At 40.1% G+C, this 18,826-nt stretch overlaps 5 protein-coding genes and 1 long non-coding RNA gene across 22 annotated transcripts in view; 2 read left to right on the plus strand and 4 right to left on the minus strand.

Moving 5' to 3' along the window:
- Positions 1 to 1,412, minus strand: part of LOC135162302 (octopamine receptor Oamb) — a 37,563-nt gene extending 36,151 nt beyond the window's left edge. For all 7 annotated transcript variants that reach the window (XM_064120616.1, XM_064120610.1, XM_064120615.1 and 4 more), the window contains exon 1: positions 1,269 to 1,412. The gene's annotated coding sequence lies outside the window, so the exon portion shown is untranslated. The remainder of the gene's footprint in view (positions 1 to 1,268) is intronic.
- Positions 1,413 to 1,832: 420 nt separating this feature from the next.
- Positions 1,833 to 18,826, plus strand: part of Shab (Shaker cognate b) — a 29,163-nt gene continuing 12,169 nt past the window's right edge. For 3 of the 6 annotated variants that reach the window (XM_064120564.1, XM_064120568.1, XM_064120569.1), the window contains exons 1-2: positions 13,176 to 13,442; positions 16,961 to 18,026. In XM_064120564.1, the coding sequence (XP_063976634.1) occupies positions 17,178 to 18,026 (849 nt within the window). In that variant the 5' untranslated portion in view covers positions 13,176 to 13,442; positions 16,961 to 17,177. Of the gene's footprint in view, positions 1,975 to 12,020; positions 12,162 to 13,175; positions 13,443 to 16,960; positions 18,027 to 18,826 lie in introns of those variants that run through there. The other 3 variants (XM_064120567.1, XM_064120565.1, XM_064120566.1) reach the window with 3 other exon arrangements.
- Tcs3 (Threonyl-carbamoyl synthesis 3) lies at positions 1,837 to 11,868 on the plus strand. The gene is made up of 5 exons (XM_064120652.1): positions 1,837 to 1,974; positions 9,821 to 10,186; positions 10,673 to 11,114; positions 11,182 to 11,360; positions 11,580 to 11,868. The coding sequence occupies exons 2-5, from the start codon at positions 10,072 to 10,074 to the stop codon at positions 11,849 to 11,851; spliced, it is 1,008 nt and encodes a 335-aa protein (XP_063976722.1). The 5' UTR covers positions 1,837 to 1,974; positions 9,821 to 10,071; the 3' UTR covers positions 11,852 to 11,868.
- LOC135162324 (zinc finger C4H2 domain-containing protein) lies at positions 2,073 to 5,452 on the minus strand. 2 transcript variants are annotated; one of them, XM_064120661.1, is made up of 5 exons: positions 4,895 to 5,452; positions 4,429 to 4,600; positions 3,708 to 3,889; positions 3,034 to 3,237; positions 2,073 to 2,496 (listed from the first exon to the last, which is right to left on the minus strand). In XM_064120661.1, exons 1-5 carry the CDS (start codon positions 4,948 to 4,950, stop codon positions 2,367 to 2,369), a joined length of 744 nt encoding a protein of 247 aa, XP_063976731.1. In that variant the 5' UTR covers positions 4,951 to 5,452; the 3' UTR covers positions 2,073 to 2,366. The 2 variants fall into 2 exon arrangements, with proteins under 2 accessions (XP_063976731.1, XP_063976730.1); XM_064120660.1 differs by having other exon boundaries at positions 3,025 to 3,237.
- Positions 6,116 to 9,864, minus strand: LOC135162313 (serine/arginine repetitive matrix protein 1). Of its 5 annotated transcripts, none has more exons than XM_064120638.1 (6): positions 9,678 to 9,835; positions 8,784 to 8,851; positions 8,401 to 8,705; positions 7,267 to 8,004; positions 6,823 to 6,977; positions 6,116 to 6,697 (listed from the first exon to the last, which is right to left on the minus strand). In XM_064120638.1, the coding sequence occupies exons 4-6, from the start codon at positions 8,002 to 8,004 to the stop codon at positions 6,292 to 6,294; spliced, it is 1,299 nt and encodes a 432-aa protein (XP_063976708.1). In that variant the 5' UTR covers positions 8,401 to 8,705; positions 8,784 to 8,851; positions 9,678 to 9,835; the 3' UTR covers positions 6,116 to 6,291. The 5 variants fall into 5 exon arrangements, with proteins under 5 accessions (XP_063976708.1, XP_063976711.1, XP_063976710.1 ...); XM_064120641.1 differs by having other exon boundaries at positions 8,784 to 8,848; positions 9,674 to 9,833; XM_064120640.1 differs by lacking the exon at positions 8,401 to 8,705 and having other exon boundaries at positions 9,788 to 9,864.
- Positions 11,473 to 13,020, minus strand: LOC135162339 (uncharacterized). Its single transcript, XR_010298940.1, has 2 exons — positions 12,881 to 13,020; positions 11,473 to 12,057 (listed from the first exon to the last, which is right to left on the minus strand). It is a non-coding gene; the product is annotated as an uncharacterized LOC135162339 (long non-coding RNA).

Genomic DNA, 18,826 nt, shown 5'->3' on the forward strand with positions numbered 1-18,826 from the left:
AGTAGTAAATATTTTTTTATTACCGAAGCGTGGTGGGGCCGAGTGACACTTTTAACAATTTTTTGGAGTGTTGATAATTCTGAACGGAACGAAATGAATTATTTATTATTGTTAAGGCTGAATTAATCAATTGGTGTATTTGTTATTCAATATTTTTATTAAAAATGGAATCTTCGTCGTGATCATTGGAAATGTTCCCAGAAGGAATTCGAGAACAATTTTTTTTTTCACGTAAACAAATTGAAAGCAGTTTTTACTAGTCGATAAATTCTATTCCAACAAATTGACTATTTTTTTATGGAATTCTGTGAGTTAGTGAATTGCTTCGACGAGAATATTTTTCTCCTTTTCAATATTGGTTTAAAAATGAATTTTCTCAACGACGAATGATGCAATCAGTCTCGTGATCGATTGATACGGCATCGGGAGAAACTGCTTAAATCGGAATAAAATTCATCTGAGGATGTACTGTGATCAGAATACTTGGACTATATAAAAATAAACTATTTGGAACAATTAGTGGCCAAAAAAAACAAGAAAAATTAGGGAGTTTACGGAATCACAGACCAAATTTTTGTCCTTCAGTCAAAATGACCCAGAAATCGTCACAAATTTTCAGTGATTTGTTCACACCGGATTCGCTGACGCACAGGGAATATATAAAAAATAATGTTAATGTACTTCAGAATAAAGTTTAGATATTTTTTATAGCATGAGTTACGAGTGTGACACCGAAACAGCGTCGTCAAAAATCCCCTCCTGGGAGTTTTACCAAGACTGCCGAGAAATTCTACCTCAATTGCATCAGATTTTATCCCGGCAGGAGAACTGTGATTTTTTCTAGTACCCGTACGACAATATCTATATCCCATTTTTTCAGTCTAATTTATCCCCAGCGAAATGTTGTTCTGCTGGTGTTTTTCTAAGATTGGAGACACATTTCATTCCCATCCTCCAGCGCCAACATCAAATTAACCCAGCGATTAGGATAATAGTCACCCAGGAATATCGGATAACACCGTCCTTGACCCCTGCCCCCCCCTCCCCCTCTCAGCCCCCGTATCATTCGTCCACGTCAAACATTCATGTTTTGTAGATCTTTACCTCCCACTTTCCACTTATTTACCACGTTAACGTTAATTACTCCTGCCTTTAGCCAACATATCCAAAACGAGGGTTCGAGCAACACGAGATATCGAACTCTTGGCATATCCCATCCCCCCCCAACTCTTTACTTTTTGCAACCCTATCGGCGTATTGTTACGTACCTGGTGCTCGATGTGCATCGCGTGACATGCATGGTAGAGTGAAATTAACGGGCCCCAACTGCCCGAAATATATTTTTTGGAATCAGTGTTTGGATAAGTCCTCATGATGCTTCGAGTACTGAAGGACAAATCCGGCCAAATGTGTGTAACATCCAATCCTTCGATCATTCCAATTAACAGAAACACTTCACTTGAACTTTTCAACGAATCTCGAGTTTTCTGGCGAATTTCCTCTTATGTGCAATTACGGAATGGACACATCCAGTTCGGCAAAAACTTAACTATCTGGCTACAGAAAAAAACAGAGGACTTCTAAGCTAGTGGCGATAAAGTGGCGGGAAATGGGAGAGCATTACGGCCATTTTAGGAACTATTGGTGCTAGATGACTGTGCCGAGTCCATAGAACCGAACGAAGGTCCCAAGGATTCTTAGTCGCATCGCGTCCTGAAATATCCTGTTCCAGGATGACTTAATTTCCGATATCGCGCTTGCGTGGTGTTTATTGTTAGTTTGTTGATGTTTTCAAGAAGACGAAAACAAAACAATTGTGCTCCGAGGAACAGAAATTTTATCTTCTAAAAAGAAGAAGTAATTTGTTACTTCGTTCATAAGTTGAAGGAGTGATGAAAATCCCAGTTGTCCAAAAATTAGTGCACGAAGAGGAAGTTCTCCCAGGACATATTCCAAAGTTAGTGTACGTTACAGGTGAGTTGAAGAAATAATTTTACATCTCCCCACTGTCATATATCAATTGCAGGAATAACTCAATTAATGAATAATTTTTCAAACCAGAATATCTCCAATCAGGTGATATTTTTTTTTATTAAAAAATGTAATGATTACATGCCTAAGGATTATACAAATCAGACGATAAAAAAAATGATTATGTACCTGTAAATGCTAACGTAGTGGCAGTAAATACATGTCCTCATGACATGATTAATTACTCATACTGTTGGGTAAATTGCTACCAATTGATTATTCATAATGTCATGCGAAATTATAAACTAATACTCGGAAATCAGCAACTAAAGGTCGTAATAATAAAAGGGACTCTGTCGTTATGCAGTCTCAATAGAAAAAATTCACTCCCTCCCTCAGTCCTTCTTCTTCGGTTTCTTGGGATTACGTGAGCGAGATTTAGCTTTGCATAATGGACAGATCGGTGCATTTCTGTGAATCTGCTGATGACAGGATAGACAGGACTTCATGGGGGGCGGTTGTTGCCTAGAAATTTATTGAAATTATTTTGTGTCTATCGTGTACTTCTGCCCATGAGACATTATCATTTCTATGATGAAGCGGTAAAACGAGGGAAAATTCAAGTCTCGTTCAAATTGTTTTATTATACTGAAACTTTTTTTCGTAAAGCACTTCGAAAGCTGCAAAAAATATTTTAACAAAAATTTCCCACCTCTCGTAGGTTCCGAGATATTCACTGATAACTGACTAGTCGTCGAATTCAACTTGAATTATTTGATCGTTTCACTAGTGATTTCCTGCATAATATAAACATATTTATTTACACCGTAGAAACTGTCGATTTATTTTTTTATATTTTTCTATATTATTATTCTTGTGCGCTTGCCTCCAGCAAAAAATTTTTTAAAACAATATGAAGTATTTTTCAACGGTGTAAATAAATAGTTGGCCCCTGAAAGCTATCAAACGGTTATTTCTCGAGATACGAATGCCTAATGCCTCAGTCAGCAGAACATAGTCCATTAATAAAAATGATATAAAATTGAGTTATACCAGTGGTACCTGAATGTTGGAGCAGGCGGACCTGTGGCGGGTGGTAAGGGCCTGGGCTCAGGTTTACTTGGTCCCTGCAGTGGTTGGGGCGCCAAGAATGGTGTTGACGCACCGGGATGCCCCGGGTGTCCATGCAACCCCAGTGGTTGCATTAAATCATCCCCTCGAACTTCCACCCTCCACTCGGCTTTCTGCATTGGTCTATCAAAGTAGCTGGGATTCATGCAAAGTTCACATTAAATTTTCAGTAATTTTTTTTATAAATGAAACATATATTTATAATATACTTTCAATTTTTTCAATTAATTGACTTTATCAATTAGAATCAATGGATTCAACCCATCACCATTTACTCCATTCAAGAATAAAATGGTGAAATTCCCGTGAATTTATAAAAAAAATTGCAAGTAATATTCACAAACATCTAAAAATTGGATGTTGAAAATTTTTTAGTACTATTTAATTATGTCCACAAAAAAAATTGAAGCCTTGAACGTTCCCTATTACATAGCTTCCATCCGGAAGCAAAATCACAAAGTTCAGGAAGAGCTTTAGGATTGGTGATTGTCACCCAAAAACTCTTTTGATTCTGAATTTTTGCGGTGGACGAATGTCATTACGTGAGCCATAACTTTAGTCAGAGGGGAATAAAAAAAGTTTCTCGGTGAGAAATGTGGACTTACTCGGGTGATATTAAATCAGTCTCAGTCTCATAAAGTTCTGGCAGTCTCTCAAGGCCCAAATATTCCCTACGCATTCTGTCAATGTCATGTTTTAGTGGCTGATATTCATTGTTGTGGAGTATTTTAGCGTGCTCCCTGGCACGAGTTCTAGCTTCTTCCGCTTGTTTTATGACGGACTCCATCTGAGGAAGATACGTTTTATGGTCAGTGAAATAAAAATTCAGTGAGTTAGGGTTTCAAGATGTCGAAGTATTTTTCATTGTTTACATTGCGCCAGGTCCCACAACAGATTCCATAATTTTTGATTATCCATTTTGTTAATTGAGATAAGGAGAATTCTAAAAATCCTGAATATTCAGTATCAACTAAATTATGTGTATTATCTTGGTAAATATTTGTCTTTTAGTGAATCCTAAAAATTATTTTTATACTGAAAAATATATCATTTATGATCTTTCTAAAAACTGCTGGTAACTGCGGAGAATTCTTATTGTTTAATTATTCTATCAATATCCTCCCAAAAGTAAACTTTCGAAAAATTCAGAATTTTTTTTAAGTATTTAGTTATTGTAAAATATTCGGAAACTTTCATTTAAATTATAACTCTAATATTTCTCTGCAACAACATAAAAAATCGATAAAATACCTGGATATCCCAACACTAATAAAAATTTCAAAGGAGAAAATTTCCTGAAACCTCCACAACTCCCAAAATACTCACGGTATTAATATCAGCGTGAATTTGTCGCAATTCCTCAACATGTGCCATTTTCTCCTGCATAAGTAACTCCATTTCTTGTTTATAATCCATGAGACACTTGTCCTCATGCTCCGTCTGTTCAACCTCCTGGATTATCCTCTGCTTCATCTTCTCCAATTGCAGTGTCTTTGACCTGAGAAAAATGTAAATAAATAATGTAGTGACGGATCATAATCGTGAAGAACTGGGAGGATATAGTACTTCGGATATTGCTGATCTTATCTGAATGTTGGGAGATGCTGAGGACTGGAAAATCAATAGGGGATAAAATTCCCACAGAGAGTGATCCAAATTTATGGACTGTTAATCCTATGGAAATCCTCGGCCAGATGGGGGCAACTATTTCGAGTTTTTTCTAGGCAAGAGCGATGGTGGGAGGGGCTGGCAAAGCATCAGACGATGAATATATTCAGGAGTAAAAATGTACCTTATATCCTTGAGTGCTTCCAGCTTTGCAAAAATCACTGTAGTATCAGCCGACATTTTAACCACTGTTTTCCTTCTGAGATTTATTCCCACAGGCGCATTAATATTCAATAATCGAATGACCGATTGTTGTCAGTGATAACAGAACTGTTATTTCAGGGGTAAAAAATCCATGAATCGCTTGGAAGAATAACTTTCAATGCCTCACTGATGTTTTATCAATGCATATGTCGAGAGTCATGTCATGGAATTGAAGTTTTTCTTTGACAAATTGTGCACTCAATTAATCGTGTCGCACTAACACGTATTGCTAACACTGAGTACTGTTTATGTGAACTTTTGAGGTTGAAAATGCCACTGTTGGAGGGAGTTTAATTTACTGTAAGTGATATTGCTCAAGTAAACGCCTTTGTGCAGCATCAGGTCTGCGGACCCGACGCAACTATTGGCCACAAGCACCCTTTTCTCCCTTTTTCGCCTCGAAATGGATATGTATGTGTCTGGAGGCAGAGAAAGACGGCAGAGTCCATGGGACAAAAGATGCAGTGATTATAGGGAAGATGGCTGCCGCTTATGAAGCGGCTACAACCGCAAAATTTAGTAGCGGTAGCGCATGAACTACGACGGTGAATGTGCCTGTTGGTAATGCATTACCACGGAGTACGTGGCATGATATTGAGGATATCCTATTTGCGATTTTTCTAGGCCTCGGGGAATATTCTAAACCCCGTTTTGATGGCTTTCGTATTTTCTTTGTTCCTGGGTGTCCTGCACCCAAAAGCCACCCAGCCCTGTTAGCTACGATCTCTGCGGTAATGCCTTATCGTCAGGCAGGTTCACCATCATAGTTCATGCGCCACCGCTATGGAATTTTGCGGTTGAAGCCCCTGAATAGGCACCAGCAATTCCCCGTATATCCTCCGGAAGATTCCCTTATTTTTCTCGGTTGATAAAGAAGATTTTAATGAACGATGAAGTTGTGTCGCGAAGCAGGAGCCAGGGTTTTCGAGGCAGTAAATTCATAATGTTTTAGGTGCAGATTGGCATCACCCAAATTTGTATCTCTCTCTCTGTCATTACCGCAGATAATCAATACATGGCTTTTATTTCGAAAAATATCCAATTGCGGTACGATAACAAATCGTAAAAATGCTTTTCAGTCATTTGAATCAAATAACTTATGAAATAATCATTTTTACTGTAAAAAATAATTAAATTCAAAATCGGTAGCATGTTATTTATTATACGCATACACCGGGCCCAATGCATAAAAGTTGAACGATTACAATGTAAGGGCGTGGACGTCACAGCACATGCTCATGTCTTAAATATGAATGACAAATGATTCGATTGATGGCTCAACAATTGTTCATCATACAATAATAGGATAAAATATGATTAATGATTGGCATTATTGCGTCTGCCACGTCTCTTCCTGCCACCGCCTCCGCGTGCTCCAGCGGCTGACCACTGCTCGTAAAAGCGTTCAGCCTCCAGCCATTCTTGATACTTGTACCACCACTCCTCCCACTTGACATAGTCATCAAGAGTCAAATCTCGCAAGTAGCCACGTGCTTTGTAATAGTCATATCTCACTCTCACATCATCCCAGCAATCGAGTCCTCGTGGGCCTTGGGCTAATAGAGATTCTGGATAATGGCCAGGGGGTGGCGAATCGTAACCTAATCGTGCGATTCTCTCCTCTCCCTCTATCACCACTTTCATTGCATTTTCACCGTCTTTGGTGATGCGCATATTCTCCATGTCTCGGCGGTCTACACTCCATTGTGCCATTTTTCCAAATCTGTAAGTTTAATAATGTAAATATTTTCAAATGCTCGGATGCATTAGAGGAGTTATTTCAATCAAATGGTGCACACAAGATCGATGAGTGTGATATTGAGGCCGAAGAGATGGACGCAGACTAACCGTTCTGATAATGTCATCTTCGGTGGCCCCACATTGGAGGCATTGGAAGAGCTATCGCTGTCTTCACTCCCGGAAGACTCAGCTTGTGCGTGAATAGCAGCTGTTGGCGGCGGTTGACTCGAGTGAGTCTTCTCAATCTTCACAGGCTTTCTCATCTAGACAAAATAGCACATCTATCTGACTTACAAATTTACAAAAATATTGTCATACGAATAGTTAACCCAATATGTGAGATAATATCGTGACTCTCGTATAAAACATCTTGCATTGACTTGACAATTTTCATGACAATAGGACGCAAAGCGATCATACTCATGAAAATGGTCCTTTCTCAATGGTTTCAATCTCTGATTTTTAATTTAAGGAAGATCACATGTTCTTCAGAATAAGTAAAAGCACAAAGCTTATCAAGAAAAACCACAAACAAAAAAATAAATCTGTTACCAAAGGAATTGGCTCGGGAACTCTGGGATCCTCGGATACCCTGTGATGCTTCTCCTTCCTTCTAGCTTTAGCCGCCTCTTTCTCCCTCATCGCCTTGTACTCCTTTTGATGACGTGACTGTGGCTGTGGTGCTGGGGGTGGTGTACGCGGACGCGGTATTGGTGGAGGTGAGCGTGGCCTCGAACGCGGTGGAGCTGTTCTCGAACTAGAACTAGTAACGATATGCTCCTTTCCGTGTCCCCTCTGGCGGGCATGAGGTGATTGTGATCGCGAGCGTGAACGTGATTGGGCTTGTACGCGACGACGATCCCTCGGCGAACAAACCGAACACGACCTGTCCGAACAGGTGGATCCCGTACTGGGACTCCGGGCCGCTCTACCCCTAGTGTAGGAGCGTTCGCGTGGCGATCGTGCACGCGGACTGTAAGGCGAACGTGGCCGAGGGCTACGCGGACTTCGAGGATGATTCCTACTGGTCTCTCCACTATTTGAGCCAACGTAGAGCTCTTTGTAGCCACTGTGACGCCATCTGTTGGGATCACGTTCCTCTGCCTCCAGGAGTTTCTTGTTCCAGTAGGAGGACTGATGTGATTCACGCGCTTTACGCATTACATTATCAATCTCTTTGCGTTTTGAGGATGACTCGCCGTGAGGACGCGTCTGGGAGATGCTTGTGTCCATTCGCAGCTTGCTGGAACTTGTCCCAGTTCGACGACGGCTGTCGTAGTCCCTCGACATCTGGGGAATAGGTTGTTGCATAACGTTTTTTATCGAAGAAATCAACGAAATACAGAACTTTAATGAAGGAGTTATTTCGAGCTTAATCGTGGAAAACTCATCATCCTTTCCCACGTGCACAATCTGCGGTCGTGCCGATAGTGAGGCTGACAAGCACGTGAGACAGGATCATATGTTTTCCGTACTGCTTTTCATTTTTCCTCGTTCGGGGAATAGCACTGGCCCTTCTTCGAACTCAAAGAAGTGAAACTATAAATCCCTAACGTTTGTAAACCCTTCATTTTCCATTTTTGTTGTTGGCATTGTTTTGGAATTTTGGGAATATTCCTGGTGGAAAATCCAAGACAAAATTGTTACATTTTAGGTAAAGAACTCATAGCATATCTTGATAACTACCTGATAGAAATTTGAATATTTTTATGCGAAAATTGGCAAACGATGCCCCCCATCACTCATAAGGTGGACTCAGTTCGTGAGGAAAAATTGTATTCCATTCATCAGATTAGGATTGGGTTATTTGCTTGGTAAATGTGTTTACGAGGGATTTATGTCATTTTTGTGTAGGCGTTTAGGAGTGTCATAATTTGTTTTTTTTTTCAATTCTTGTAGATGACTTGAGTGTGGCTAACAGTTTTGTTGTTCACGTTTTTTATATTTTTCATCACATGAATTCTCACATCAACCGAACATATTTATTGATTCTAGACAGTTAAAAAATATGTTAAATTTGTGTGTTGACATTCCGTGTGTTGAACGGACTGATAAACAAAAATACTCACTGAAATTCGGGATTCCTCAGACGTATGTCGACGACTATCTCCAGCCTCTTCAAATCCAAAAAAAACTCCTGCGAGAGTAGTGTAAGACGTTAGTTCTCATATCACTGAGTACCATTTATTCTTTGCAATAAACGTATTATTTTCATACATTCACAAATAACAACCAATGCACTTATATACTTTCTGAATTATACTTGTACCCTGTCCGTCGTAATCGCGTGACCGGCGAGTCTCCGGTAACTCGTTATTTTCATCATTATCAAAAAGGCAATTAATCCTGAATAATTGCGATAATTGGCAGGGGCAACGAACCCGATATCAATCGAAAGCGAATTTTCGGCATTACCCGAGTAATGCACCGATCCCGTTCAGCTCACCCTGCCACAATCCATCGATAAATGATGGTGAATGAAAACAAGGGATCGACAATGTAAATTTGACTGGCAATTTGAATGTCCCGATTCGACGCGCCATTTTTGATCACCAAAAATGGAGGCAAGGTCAACCGCTGATGATCCCATCATCTCGAGACGTCACAATCGCCCGAGAGACGTCTTAATGCCGAAGGAATGATCATTTGATCGGTGCACCGTGTCGAAAAGCCTGGTGGATTATAGCTTTCAATGAACTACTTCAGGTATTCGGACGTCCGGACGTCCTGAGACATCGAACGAGACAGACAGGGCAGTTATCAACATTCCCAGGAAATTTATCCATCGTAAAACTTGGCATGCATGTAAATCTCGATAAAATCCTTGGATTTACGCGGCACATAACCCCGTACATCGTTCCCACGGAAATTCAATAACCCGATATGGTCTAGGTACATTGCGCTGGGGGAAGAGGAGAAAGTGAACGACTTGTTCCACAGTTTATCTAATGACGGACACTCACGTTTCAACTGTTCTTGTTATTGTTCTTTTGTTTTCGTTTATTGAAACACTCCGAGGATTATCGATTTAATTATTGACGAGTTTGATCTTTTTTTCTGTACTTGTTTTTACCAAAACTTCGCGTGACGTTGTGGATACCGCTAGAATCCGGGCTGGTGCATCCACTTTGGGCCGAGGATTGTTTACTGATCGAAGGTGTCACAAATGATGGCAAATATCGGCCGGTCGGTACAGTCACTCGAGCGAGGTTGATGGCGTGCCCATAAGTGGAGAATGGCGCTGGCGTCGCGGCACCGAGGAGCTTGTTGATGACGGTGTTGTTGTTGATAAATCACACGTGTGTTGTTGAATTGAATTGTAATTCTCCGACAATTGTTGGGAAATAGGAGGTTGAGATGGTTGTGGCCATTGGATTTGAAGGAAGTGCCAATAAACTGGGGATTGGGATTATTCGGGATGATGAGGTACTGTCGAATGTCAGGAGGACGTACGTCACACCTCCCGGTGAAGGTAAGTCCATTTGATGAGTCTAATTAATTATGTCATTGTAATACGAAAAAGGCTTGGTAGGGGTGACAACGCCATGGTTTCAGATATTGATAGTTTCACACTGGCAGAGTAAAATTGAGCGATTTTTGGGTAATTGGAACGACTTTGCGAGGGCTTTACAAAGAGCCCTGACTCGTTGAAATCGCATCGTCAAGTCAAGAGATATAATAAATGAAAAACTTGAGTCTATCTCACCTTGGGAGAAGCGTATTTTTTTTTTCAACGGTAAATTATTTCCTCTGAAATCTCGACTACAGGACATCATCCCATTTCACTTGGGGATATCCACGCTGGTCAAATGAAGACCTACAATTGATGCATGTCATACTAATTAATCGTAGATATCCCCAGAGTCGTTGAGCTCTCCTATAAAAAACCGCTATCAAGATCTGAAATCAAAATTAATTGAATAATTCAAGAGAAAAATGATGAATTATCTGTTCTCAGGGTTTCTACCAAAAGAAACAGCCATTCACCACAGGACCCACGTCCTCGAGGTATTGAAACAAGCCCTGAGTGATGCAAAATTGACAGTGAAGGATGTGGATGTAATATGTTACACAAAGGGCCCTGGAATGGGTGGACCTCTCTCAGTGCTGGCTCTGGTCGCTAGGACAATTGCTCAGATATACAATAAACCAATAATAGGAGTGAATCACTGTGTGGGGCACATTGAGATGGGAAGATCGATAACTAAGAGCGAGAACCCAACGATTCTATACGTATCTGGAGGTAACACACAGATAATTGCTTACGCCAAGCAGAGGTACAGAATTTTCGGAGAGACGATTGACATCGCTGTTGGCAATTGTTTGGATAGGTTCGCTAGGCTTCTGATGCTCTCCAACGACCCCAGCCCTGGATACAATATTGAACAAATGGCGAAAATGTAAATAATAATTAAATCCCCTTCTGACGATTCGACGAACAATAAAACAAAAACTTGATGATTCTAGGGGTAAAAAACTAGCTCCTCTTCCTTACACTGTCAAAGGAATGGACGTGTCGTTTTCTGGGATATTATCGCACATTGAAGAGCGTTTGAAGGAATGGTTGAGCTCGGAGAAATATACTAAGGAGGATTTGTGCTTCTCCCTGCAGGAAACTCTCTTTGCAATGTTGATAGAAATCACAGGTGATGATAGCTATGAAATTCAATTCGATGCACCACTAGAGGGAGTAGATCTAGGAGGGAATCTGTTGAAAATTTTTTGTGGAAAATTTTTTCAGTTACAAAAAAGTTATAGTCACATTTTCCAAAAAATTTTAATAAATTTCCATCCTGATTTTGTCTTCAGAATTCTCTTCTCTGTCGTGACGATTCAATGATAAATATTGTCCTGTGCTATTCTAGAAAGAGCAATGGCTCACGTGGGCTCCAACGAAGTGCTGATAGTCGGTGGCGTGGGCTGCAACGAGCGCCTACAAGCCATGATGGAAATAATGTGCAAAGAGCGCTCGGCAAAACTTTATGCCACTGACGAGAGGTTCTGCATAGATAATGGAGTAATGATAGCGGTGGCTGGCCTTCTCCAGTTCAACCACGGAAAGCCCACCCCCTGGAGGGAGACGACCTGCTCCCAGAGATATAGAACTGACGATGTATTAATCACTTGGCGACAATAAAAAGACATCAGTATCAAGTTTGATGTTGACGGTAGAAAAGTGTAGACAATCCCACCCCCGATGAGCTTCCTAGAGTAGTCCAAGATAAATGGCAGTTAATCCCCTCGATAATTCCCTCGAAAACAAATCATGGAGAGAGCTTTTGATTAAACGTAATGGATGCAGTCCCCTCCAGTGCCTTGAGTAGATGACTAATGTCTGAACCTCTTTGGGATAACGATATTTTGATTAGAGCTTTATTAATTTAAATTCTGTTTTTCTCGGAGATTATGGGTCAGTCAATCCTCCAGGGTGGGCAGACCATAGACCGGTAAATATGATTTTCATGAATGTTTGCATGTAAATAAATATGTAGATATTCTCGTGACATATTTGGGAGGGAAATAACAATTTCAAGAAAGACGTGAAAAGTATAATAACAGTATTTGTTATTATATTATCAGTGAATATTGAAAAATAGTTTTTCCATTTTTCGTTAACTAGTAATAATTAAGAAAATATTCATTTCATCAAGAATTCAGGAAAATTGAGCTATTTATTATATTCTAAATGCATATAATGATGAACATCAATTTTCCAAGAATTGCTGATTGATAATTTATTCGGTACCGTCTATTATTATTCATTACAGGAATTTGATGAACTTGTTTATGTCAATGCGTGAAGAGATAATGAAATATTACTCAAGGCAATTTTTTCCCTCTCGATCTTGATCACTTTGAATTTTCAAAAAACTTAACGAGACCCTTCTGGAAGGATTATCGTCTCCCAGTCTGGAGCTGCTTCCCATACACTCGAGATTATCAACGAAAAGCCCAAAAAGCTTGAGACAGTGTTGACATAAATTGACTCGGTGTCAACGGGAAGACTCGATACTGCGCATATCGAGCCCGAGACGAGACATCACCAAACAATTGTCTCGTGACATGGCGAGACATTCTGAATGTGTTCAAGTGGCATGTCTAGGCACATGCTACAACGCTTGAATCACCAGTCAATATTCCCCAGTAGCCATTTTCCCCCATTCACCCTGAGCCCAACGGCAGATACTCGCACAGGGTAGCCGAGTTTATCGTCCAGGGGTAAAAAGACAGGCAGGCGCACAGCTGGCTCCCGTCCAAGCAATGCTCCGTCACAATCGTACGAAGCCAGAGCCAGCAGAGTCAGTTGAGCGTCTCAGTAGTGACTGGTCTTCTCAAAGTAATACTGGCTATCATACAAAAGAAATACAGATAACTCGGAGCGCTCGAGTTACCTTGTTGAAAAAAAAAAAAGCTTGAAAAATTTTTCTAAATTTACCAAGATCGTGTCACCACATCAATGGATTACCCGTGCTGTTCAGTGATAAAGACGAACAATTTGTAGATAGAGATAAGCGTGCTACTGCTGGGGGGAGGGGGGGAGGGCACACATGGCAATCGATAGGGGAGAGAATTCGTAGAGCTTGCTCGCAGCGCCCATGAAACAAGTGGCAAAGCACGTTTCGCAAGCACCTGAAGGCGTTGGATTGTTGAGTTATCGTGACGAAATATGTTTATCATACCAGTGAGTGACGTGTTTCGAGTGAAAAGCTGGGGTCTTCCTTAAAAAGGTGAGGGCAGCGGTGACAATTGAGGGAAGAAGAGAAAAACTTTTTTTTTTTTCGCGAATGAAAAAAAATAATGCTATTTTTCCACCCGAGTTATTTTTATCCAGAAATTTTTTTTTTATTGGCGAGACGATGGTATTGAATTTTAATACACATGCATTTATTTACCGTTGACGGTTCGCGCAGAGGCGATTTACCATTGAGTCTAGTGAAATTTATTTAACTGATGGATCAATGCATTGGAAATGCAACCGTGTCACTGCACGGGAGACTATCTCTATGATTTCAGATATGGTATTAGGGGAATAGGGAGGACACGAATGAATTATTAATTGGATTGGATGTGGGGACCGCATGTGCCTGAAATGTTTATGACAATTTAACCGAGTGCTTTTGCATTTATTTTGAATAGTGTTTGATCGATGTGCCCATTGTGATGGGAATCGGTTGCTTTTTGCGGTGTTTTCCCGTGTCCTTGACAGTTGACACTCCCATGGGAGGTCAAATAAAATTACCCCAGATGAGTTTAAACACGAGGAGCTGAGCGATTGCGATCGATAAAATTGTCCTTGTGCACTTGATGTGCCAATGGTAATATTGCCAGTAGTTTTGCCGATGATAAATCAGACGGATTCCCGTGAATTTTCAGTTTTAATGGTTATTGGCGGTATCTGGGGCAGGAAAAAATGAAAAAGCCCCCAAAGTATAGAGACACCTAGGCGTGTGGCGCGGCCTTGCGGGGGTCGAATCGTTGAACCCAGTTTATTTAGGCCAGTAGAACGCCACCCCTCAGCCGCACGCAAACGTTATTCCTATTTCCCTTGATCCCACCACCTCTTGGCAGCCCCCTTCCCCTCGGCGCCACCCGTGGAATTCCCCGTTTTGCTTGGTTGTGATGTGCAAGTGATCTATGGAAGAGCCACGAAATCTCCAATCGAAGGTTAACACTAGATCGTTAGCACCTCTTCAGGATTGCGCCATTTATTTATATTCCCCAGAACATAACTTAATAGGTGAAGGTGAAGTAAAATAGATCTTCTTGAAATCTCAATATCTCCTGACCAAACAATACGATTTGGATGAGTCAGGTCCCATTTCAATGTACGCAAATATACGTCGGGGGTGGGAGGAATAATCGGGCAATTACACTCGGTCTTGGTATTCCGCGGGGAAAATATATCACTGGTGATTAGGTGTCAATTTTGAGGAATGTCTATGGAGATACATATCGCGAATATATTTTTTTCAAAAATGGATATGAATGTAAAAGAAAATAATATAATTACATAGAAATCGAATATATTAGAATAACGAAAATCAGTGTCCTTTGCATAAATATTTTTCGTCGGCCGTGGATATATGTTATTACCAAGTGTGATATCGGCATTTTAAAGTGCTTAATTCCGCCAACAACGGAATATTTGGTTTTTGGCAAAAAACAGTATTGAAGGTATATCCGTTGCCAAAAATTCCCATACGGAAGAGTATATATTCTAAAAACGACACACACACACTCTATTCCATATAAGACACGTATATTCATATAAGTCCATATATTCATATAAGTCCATATATATATCTCACACATAAGTCTTGCACATTCGCAACATATATTATGGTGGCCCCATATATTCACTTTTCGATTATATCTTCACTTTTTTTATATTGTCCTTTACGTACGGATATATCTGCCCACTTATATCACGCTTATTAATATATTTAATGTCAACTGTTGAAAATTCCATTTCGTCAACAACGGAAAATTTAATTTTATAAAAAAAAATCGTGGAAAGTATCGATAGACGGGACACGCGTGTGAGCTATTGTCGCCGAAAGACCCGTGAGAACTCCCATGTAGTGGTCGTCAACGCGAATGATAAAATTATCCCTGGGGCCGGTCCACGGCCGCAATGGCCTTGAGCCAAGGCCCTTCAGTAGCCGCAGATAAGTTACGATTGCGATGACCCTTACTACAGACATGTATCCGTTATTCACCCATCACCGTCCGATTTTTTGCCAATCAATGATTCTCAGTGTTTCGGCGAATATTGGGTCACATCACTCAAAGAATTTACGATTTTCTACTAGCGCAAAATCTACAGACACTTGATTCCACGCCAAAATCACATGCTATAAAAAAAATAAAGGATTTCGAATGTTCGGGATTCGACCGGCAAAAACTCTACGGTAAAGCCATTAATTTTCACGATTTTTCTATCTGTGTCAGGTTGTATTTCGTTATTAATAAATACCGGGAAAAAATATCGTGAACACGTGTGACGAATATCTTATGTCCGGTGATGGAGACAAGCCATTTCTCCGATTGTTGGCATTCGCTAGAATGATAGTGAAAAATATGGAGGAACAGTACGGAAATTATAGTTGATAATCAATGCAATATAATTACAAAACACTTTATCTATCCCGAGCTGTCTAATCATTTCATAGAATTTTTTAGACTCGGAATGGAAAAAAATTGAAATGTACAAAACGAAAATTTTTAATTTTTCCCTCCATGCACCTGGGGATATTCACAAACAAGTTAGCAGTGCAGGCCCCGGAGAGCCTCAAGGTTGTGAAAAATACACGAAGAACAATTTAAAAATTAGCTCTCTTGATGACGCAGGGGGATGCGTGATCAAACGTCATTAAATGTTATTGAAGCCACCGTTCGAAGCATAAACAAAAACATTGAAAAATAAGTCGTAGAGTGAAATTAGAAAATAGCGAGTCGTTACAGCAAAATCGATCGCTCCAGGCGTTATTTCCTCTGAGTAAAATCGATTGACGTTAATTTTAGCTCAAAAACGGAACAAACCTGCACCGAAAAAGCCCGAAGACCTTCTGACTAGATATTTAATGATCTACCAATTATCTATCCACCGTTCATTACGTTTGTCTGGCCTATTGTTCGTGCGTGCAGAAATAAAAATGGAAATAAACAATTATGCCTTTTGTACATTAAATGGAATATTAATGACATCATGGCATTGAAGATTTTTATGTAATCAAATTTCTTCCAATTCTACAAACATTTTTAAATACACGCCCACTAAATAAATTATCCCTTCAATATATTCTGTAAACATTTCTGTCCTGAATGACGAAGGACATCCATGCCAACGTTAATTCCATTAACGAGTAAATAATAATAATAGAAATGATCAATATCGTTGGACAGTGTCAATCGTAGTGGCTGTTTTAGTAAATGAATCAGCAATATTCTTCCGAATGAACATATCCTTTTCATTCGACTGTCGTAAGGCTCCTACAAGACGTCCACAACGTTCTACCCCATACCGACATTGCGCCAACATTCATCGTACCTTGGATAGAATTTTTGAAACCATTCAAACACACGTAACGAGTCTAAAAATATCATATAACTAGAAATAGGAATCTTAAATGCCGATAAATACAATGCTTCCATTCGGAATCAACAATAGATCACCTGGGGCTCGCTCAGCGATTCCTCCATTCGCACATTAGCAAAAAAAGTAATAATGTTCAATTGTTCACAGATTATGAGGTGGCCCCGAGCCACATCAATGACGGTGGCAGAGAGGTGCTGCGCCGACGGATGAGCAAAGAAACCCACCTGTCGTTAAATGTAACGACAAGAATAAAAAAAACTAAGAAATTAAACAGATATTATCCCAACGTCATCGTGAGGCACTTTCTCCAGCTCCCTCCTCCTCCAAGAAGCCACGTTAGCCCAAAGAGTGTCAAAGGAAGCTGATGCTGAACGACAAAAGATACGAGGAAGAAGCGGGAGTGGAAGGGGATCGCAATGGCAATGGATTTGTATCGGGAATGTGTTCAGGTGCCTACAGCGTACAAACAAATGATCCCTATGAAATTGATACCAATGAAAGTATCCAACAATATAATAAAATTTCATCAGGTGCTCAAGGGGGTAATGTTGGCTGGAGTAAGGAAGTACGTTATGCACAATTTACGGGTATCAATGCAGCATTACCACCGCCATTACCACCGCCACCGGCACCGCCACTTCCTCTTCCTCTTCAGATGCAGCAACGGACTTACTCCCGATCCATGACCTCACTACCCCCCGAGCCTTTCATGATCATGCGATCAAAGGCACTCAATAGGCGTGTATCAATAAATGTTGGTGGCGTTAAACACGAAGTATTATGGCGTACACTCGAGAGATTACCCCATACGCGATTAGGACGTTTACGCGATTGCAATACACACGAAGCTATAACTGAATTGTGCGATGATTATTCACTTATTGATAATGAATATTTTTTTGATCGTCATCCAAAATCATTCAGCTCGATACTTAATTTTTATCGTACTGGTAAATTACATTTGGTAGATGAAATGTGTGTATTGGCATTTAGCGATGATTTGGAATACTGGGGTGTAGATGAATTGTACTTAGAGAGTTGTTGCCAGCACAAGTATCACCAGAGAAAGGAGCATGTACATGAGGAGATGCGGAAGGAGGCTGAGTCATTGCGGCAAAGAGAGGAGGAGGAATTCGGAGACGGAAAGTGTGCGCAATATCAAAAGTGGCTGTGGGATTTGCTCGAAAAACCAACCACATCTATCGCTGCAAGGGTGAGTCGATGAATCAATTTTTTATTGATAGGGATGTTCAAGAAGATGGTCGGATTTTTGTGGGCAAAGGAACATACTTGTTCAGTCGTAATTTTTTATTTTGAACTGTTTTTTGGATTTGAAAAATATTCCAATCAAGACATTCATTCTCAGTCTGTAATTTACCGTAAGACCAGGAATTTTCTCCCACCATCTCCTTGAAACAATAAAGACCTCGGTACGTATTTATTAGCTTCTAGTGATAGTATATACCATCTCAAAATGTAAACAACAATCTACCTCATTTCATTGAATATAAAATACCCCACGCACTCGTTACATGAAATTATAAACACGAGCATTAAACTTTTTGACCAACTCGATAAATAGTTGATAGTGGGTAACGCTGGAAAACCAGACATCCCAAGTTACAGTAGTTTAATTACACAGAGGTTGTTAAATTCTATATTTACACGAGAAAACACGATGCAAAATGCAAAATACGTTCACCAATTCCCACCTCAGTACGAGAAGAAACACCAGAGAACGATGGACATCTTCAGTCGTCAATATCTCGAGATCTCCAGAGTCGATTCTCCCAAATATCCTCCCATTTTCAAGATCTGGTTCCATGCTTCAAAATGAATTTTCACTCGTCGAAATCCCATCGCTGGATCCAAAGATATTGACGATTGAATTGTCGATGGTCAATTTTTTTTTTAATTATCGCTTGACAATGTACTTTCTCCGCAGCTTTCACGATTATTTATTTTCATTTTAATCGATCTTGCGCGCCAAATATGCTACACACAATGCACACT

Source organism: Diachasmimorpha longicaudata, chromosome 5, assembly GCF_034640455.1.
Source record: "Diachasmimorpha longicaudata isolate KC_UGA_2023 chromosome 5, iyDiaLong2, whole genome shotgun sequence".
In the NCBI taxonomy this organism is placed as follows: Eukaryota; Metazoa; Arthropoda; class Insecta; order Hymenoptera; family Braconidae; genus Diachasmimorpha; species Diachasmimorpha longicaudata.

Bases quoted from the DNA above. Each gene is read 5' to 3' on its own strand.
- LOC135162313 (XM_064120640.1), bottom strand. From the start codon at position 8,004: ATGTCGAGGGACTACGACAGCCGTCGTCGAACTGGGACAAGTTCCAGC. The intron at 6,978-7,266 runs GTAACAGATTTA...TATTTTGTCTAG, and splicing joins TTCCCGAGCCAATTCCTTTG to ATGAGAAAGCCTGTGAAGAT. The intron at 6,698-6,822 runs GTTAGTCTGCGT...TTAAACTTACAG, and splicing joins AAGATGACATTATCAGAACG to ATTTGGAAAAATGGCACAAT.
- LOC135162324 (XM_064120660.1), bottom strand. From the start codon at position 4,950: ATGTCGGCTGATACTACAGTGATTTTTGCAAAGCTGGAAGCACTCAAG. The intron at 4,601-4,894 runs GTACATTTTTAC...CATTTTTCTCAG, and splicing joins GAAGCACTCAAGGATATAAG to GTCAAAGACACTGCAATTGG. The intron at 2,497-3,024 runs GTATAACTCAAT...ATAAATTTCTAG, and splicing joins CCAACATTCAGGTACCACTG to GCAACAACCGCCCCCCATGA.
- Tcs3 (XM_064120652.1), top strand. From the start codon at position 10,072: ATGGTTGTGGCCATTGGATTTGAAGGAAGTGCCAATAAACTGGGGATT. The intron at 10,187-10,672 runs GTAAGTCCATTT...ATCTGTTCTCAG, and splicing joins CGTCACACCTCCCGGTGAAG to GGTTTCTACCAAAAGAAACA. The intron at 11,361-11,579 runs GTGATGATAGCT...GTGCTATTCTAG, and splicing joins AATGTTGATAGAAATCACAG to AAAGAGCAATGGCTCACGTG.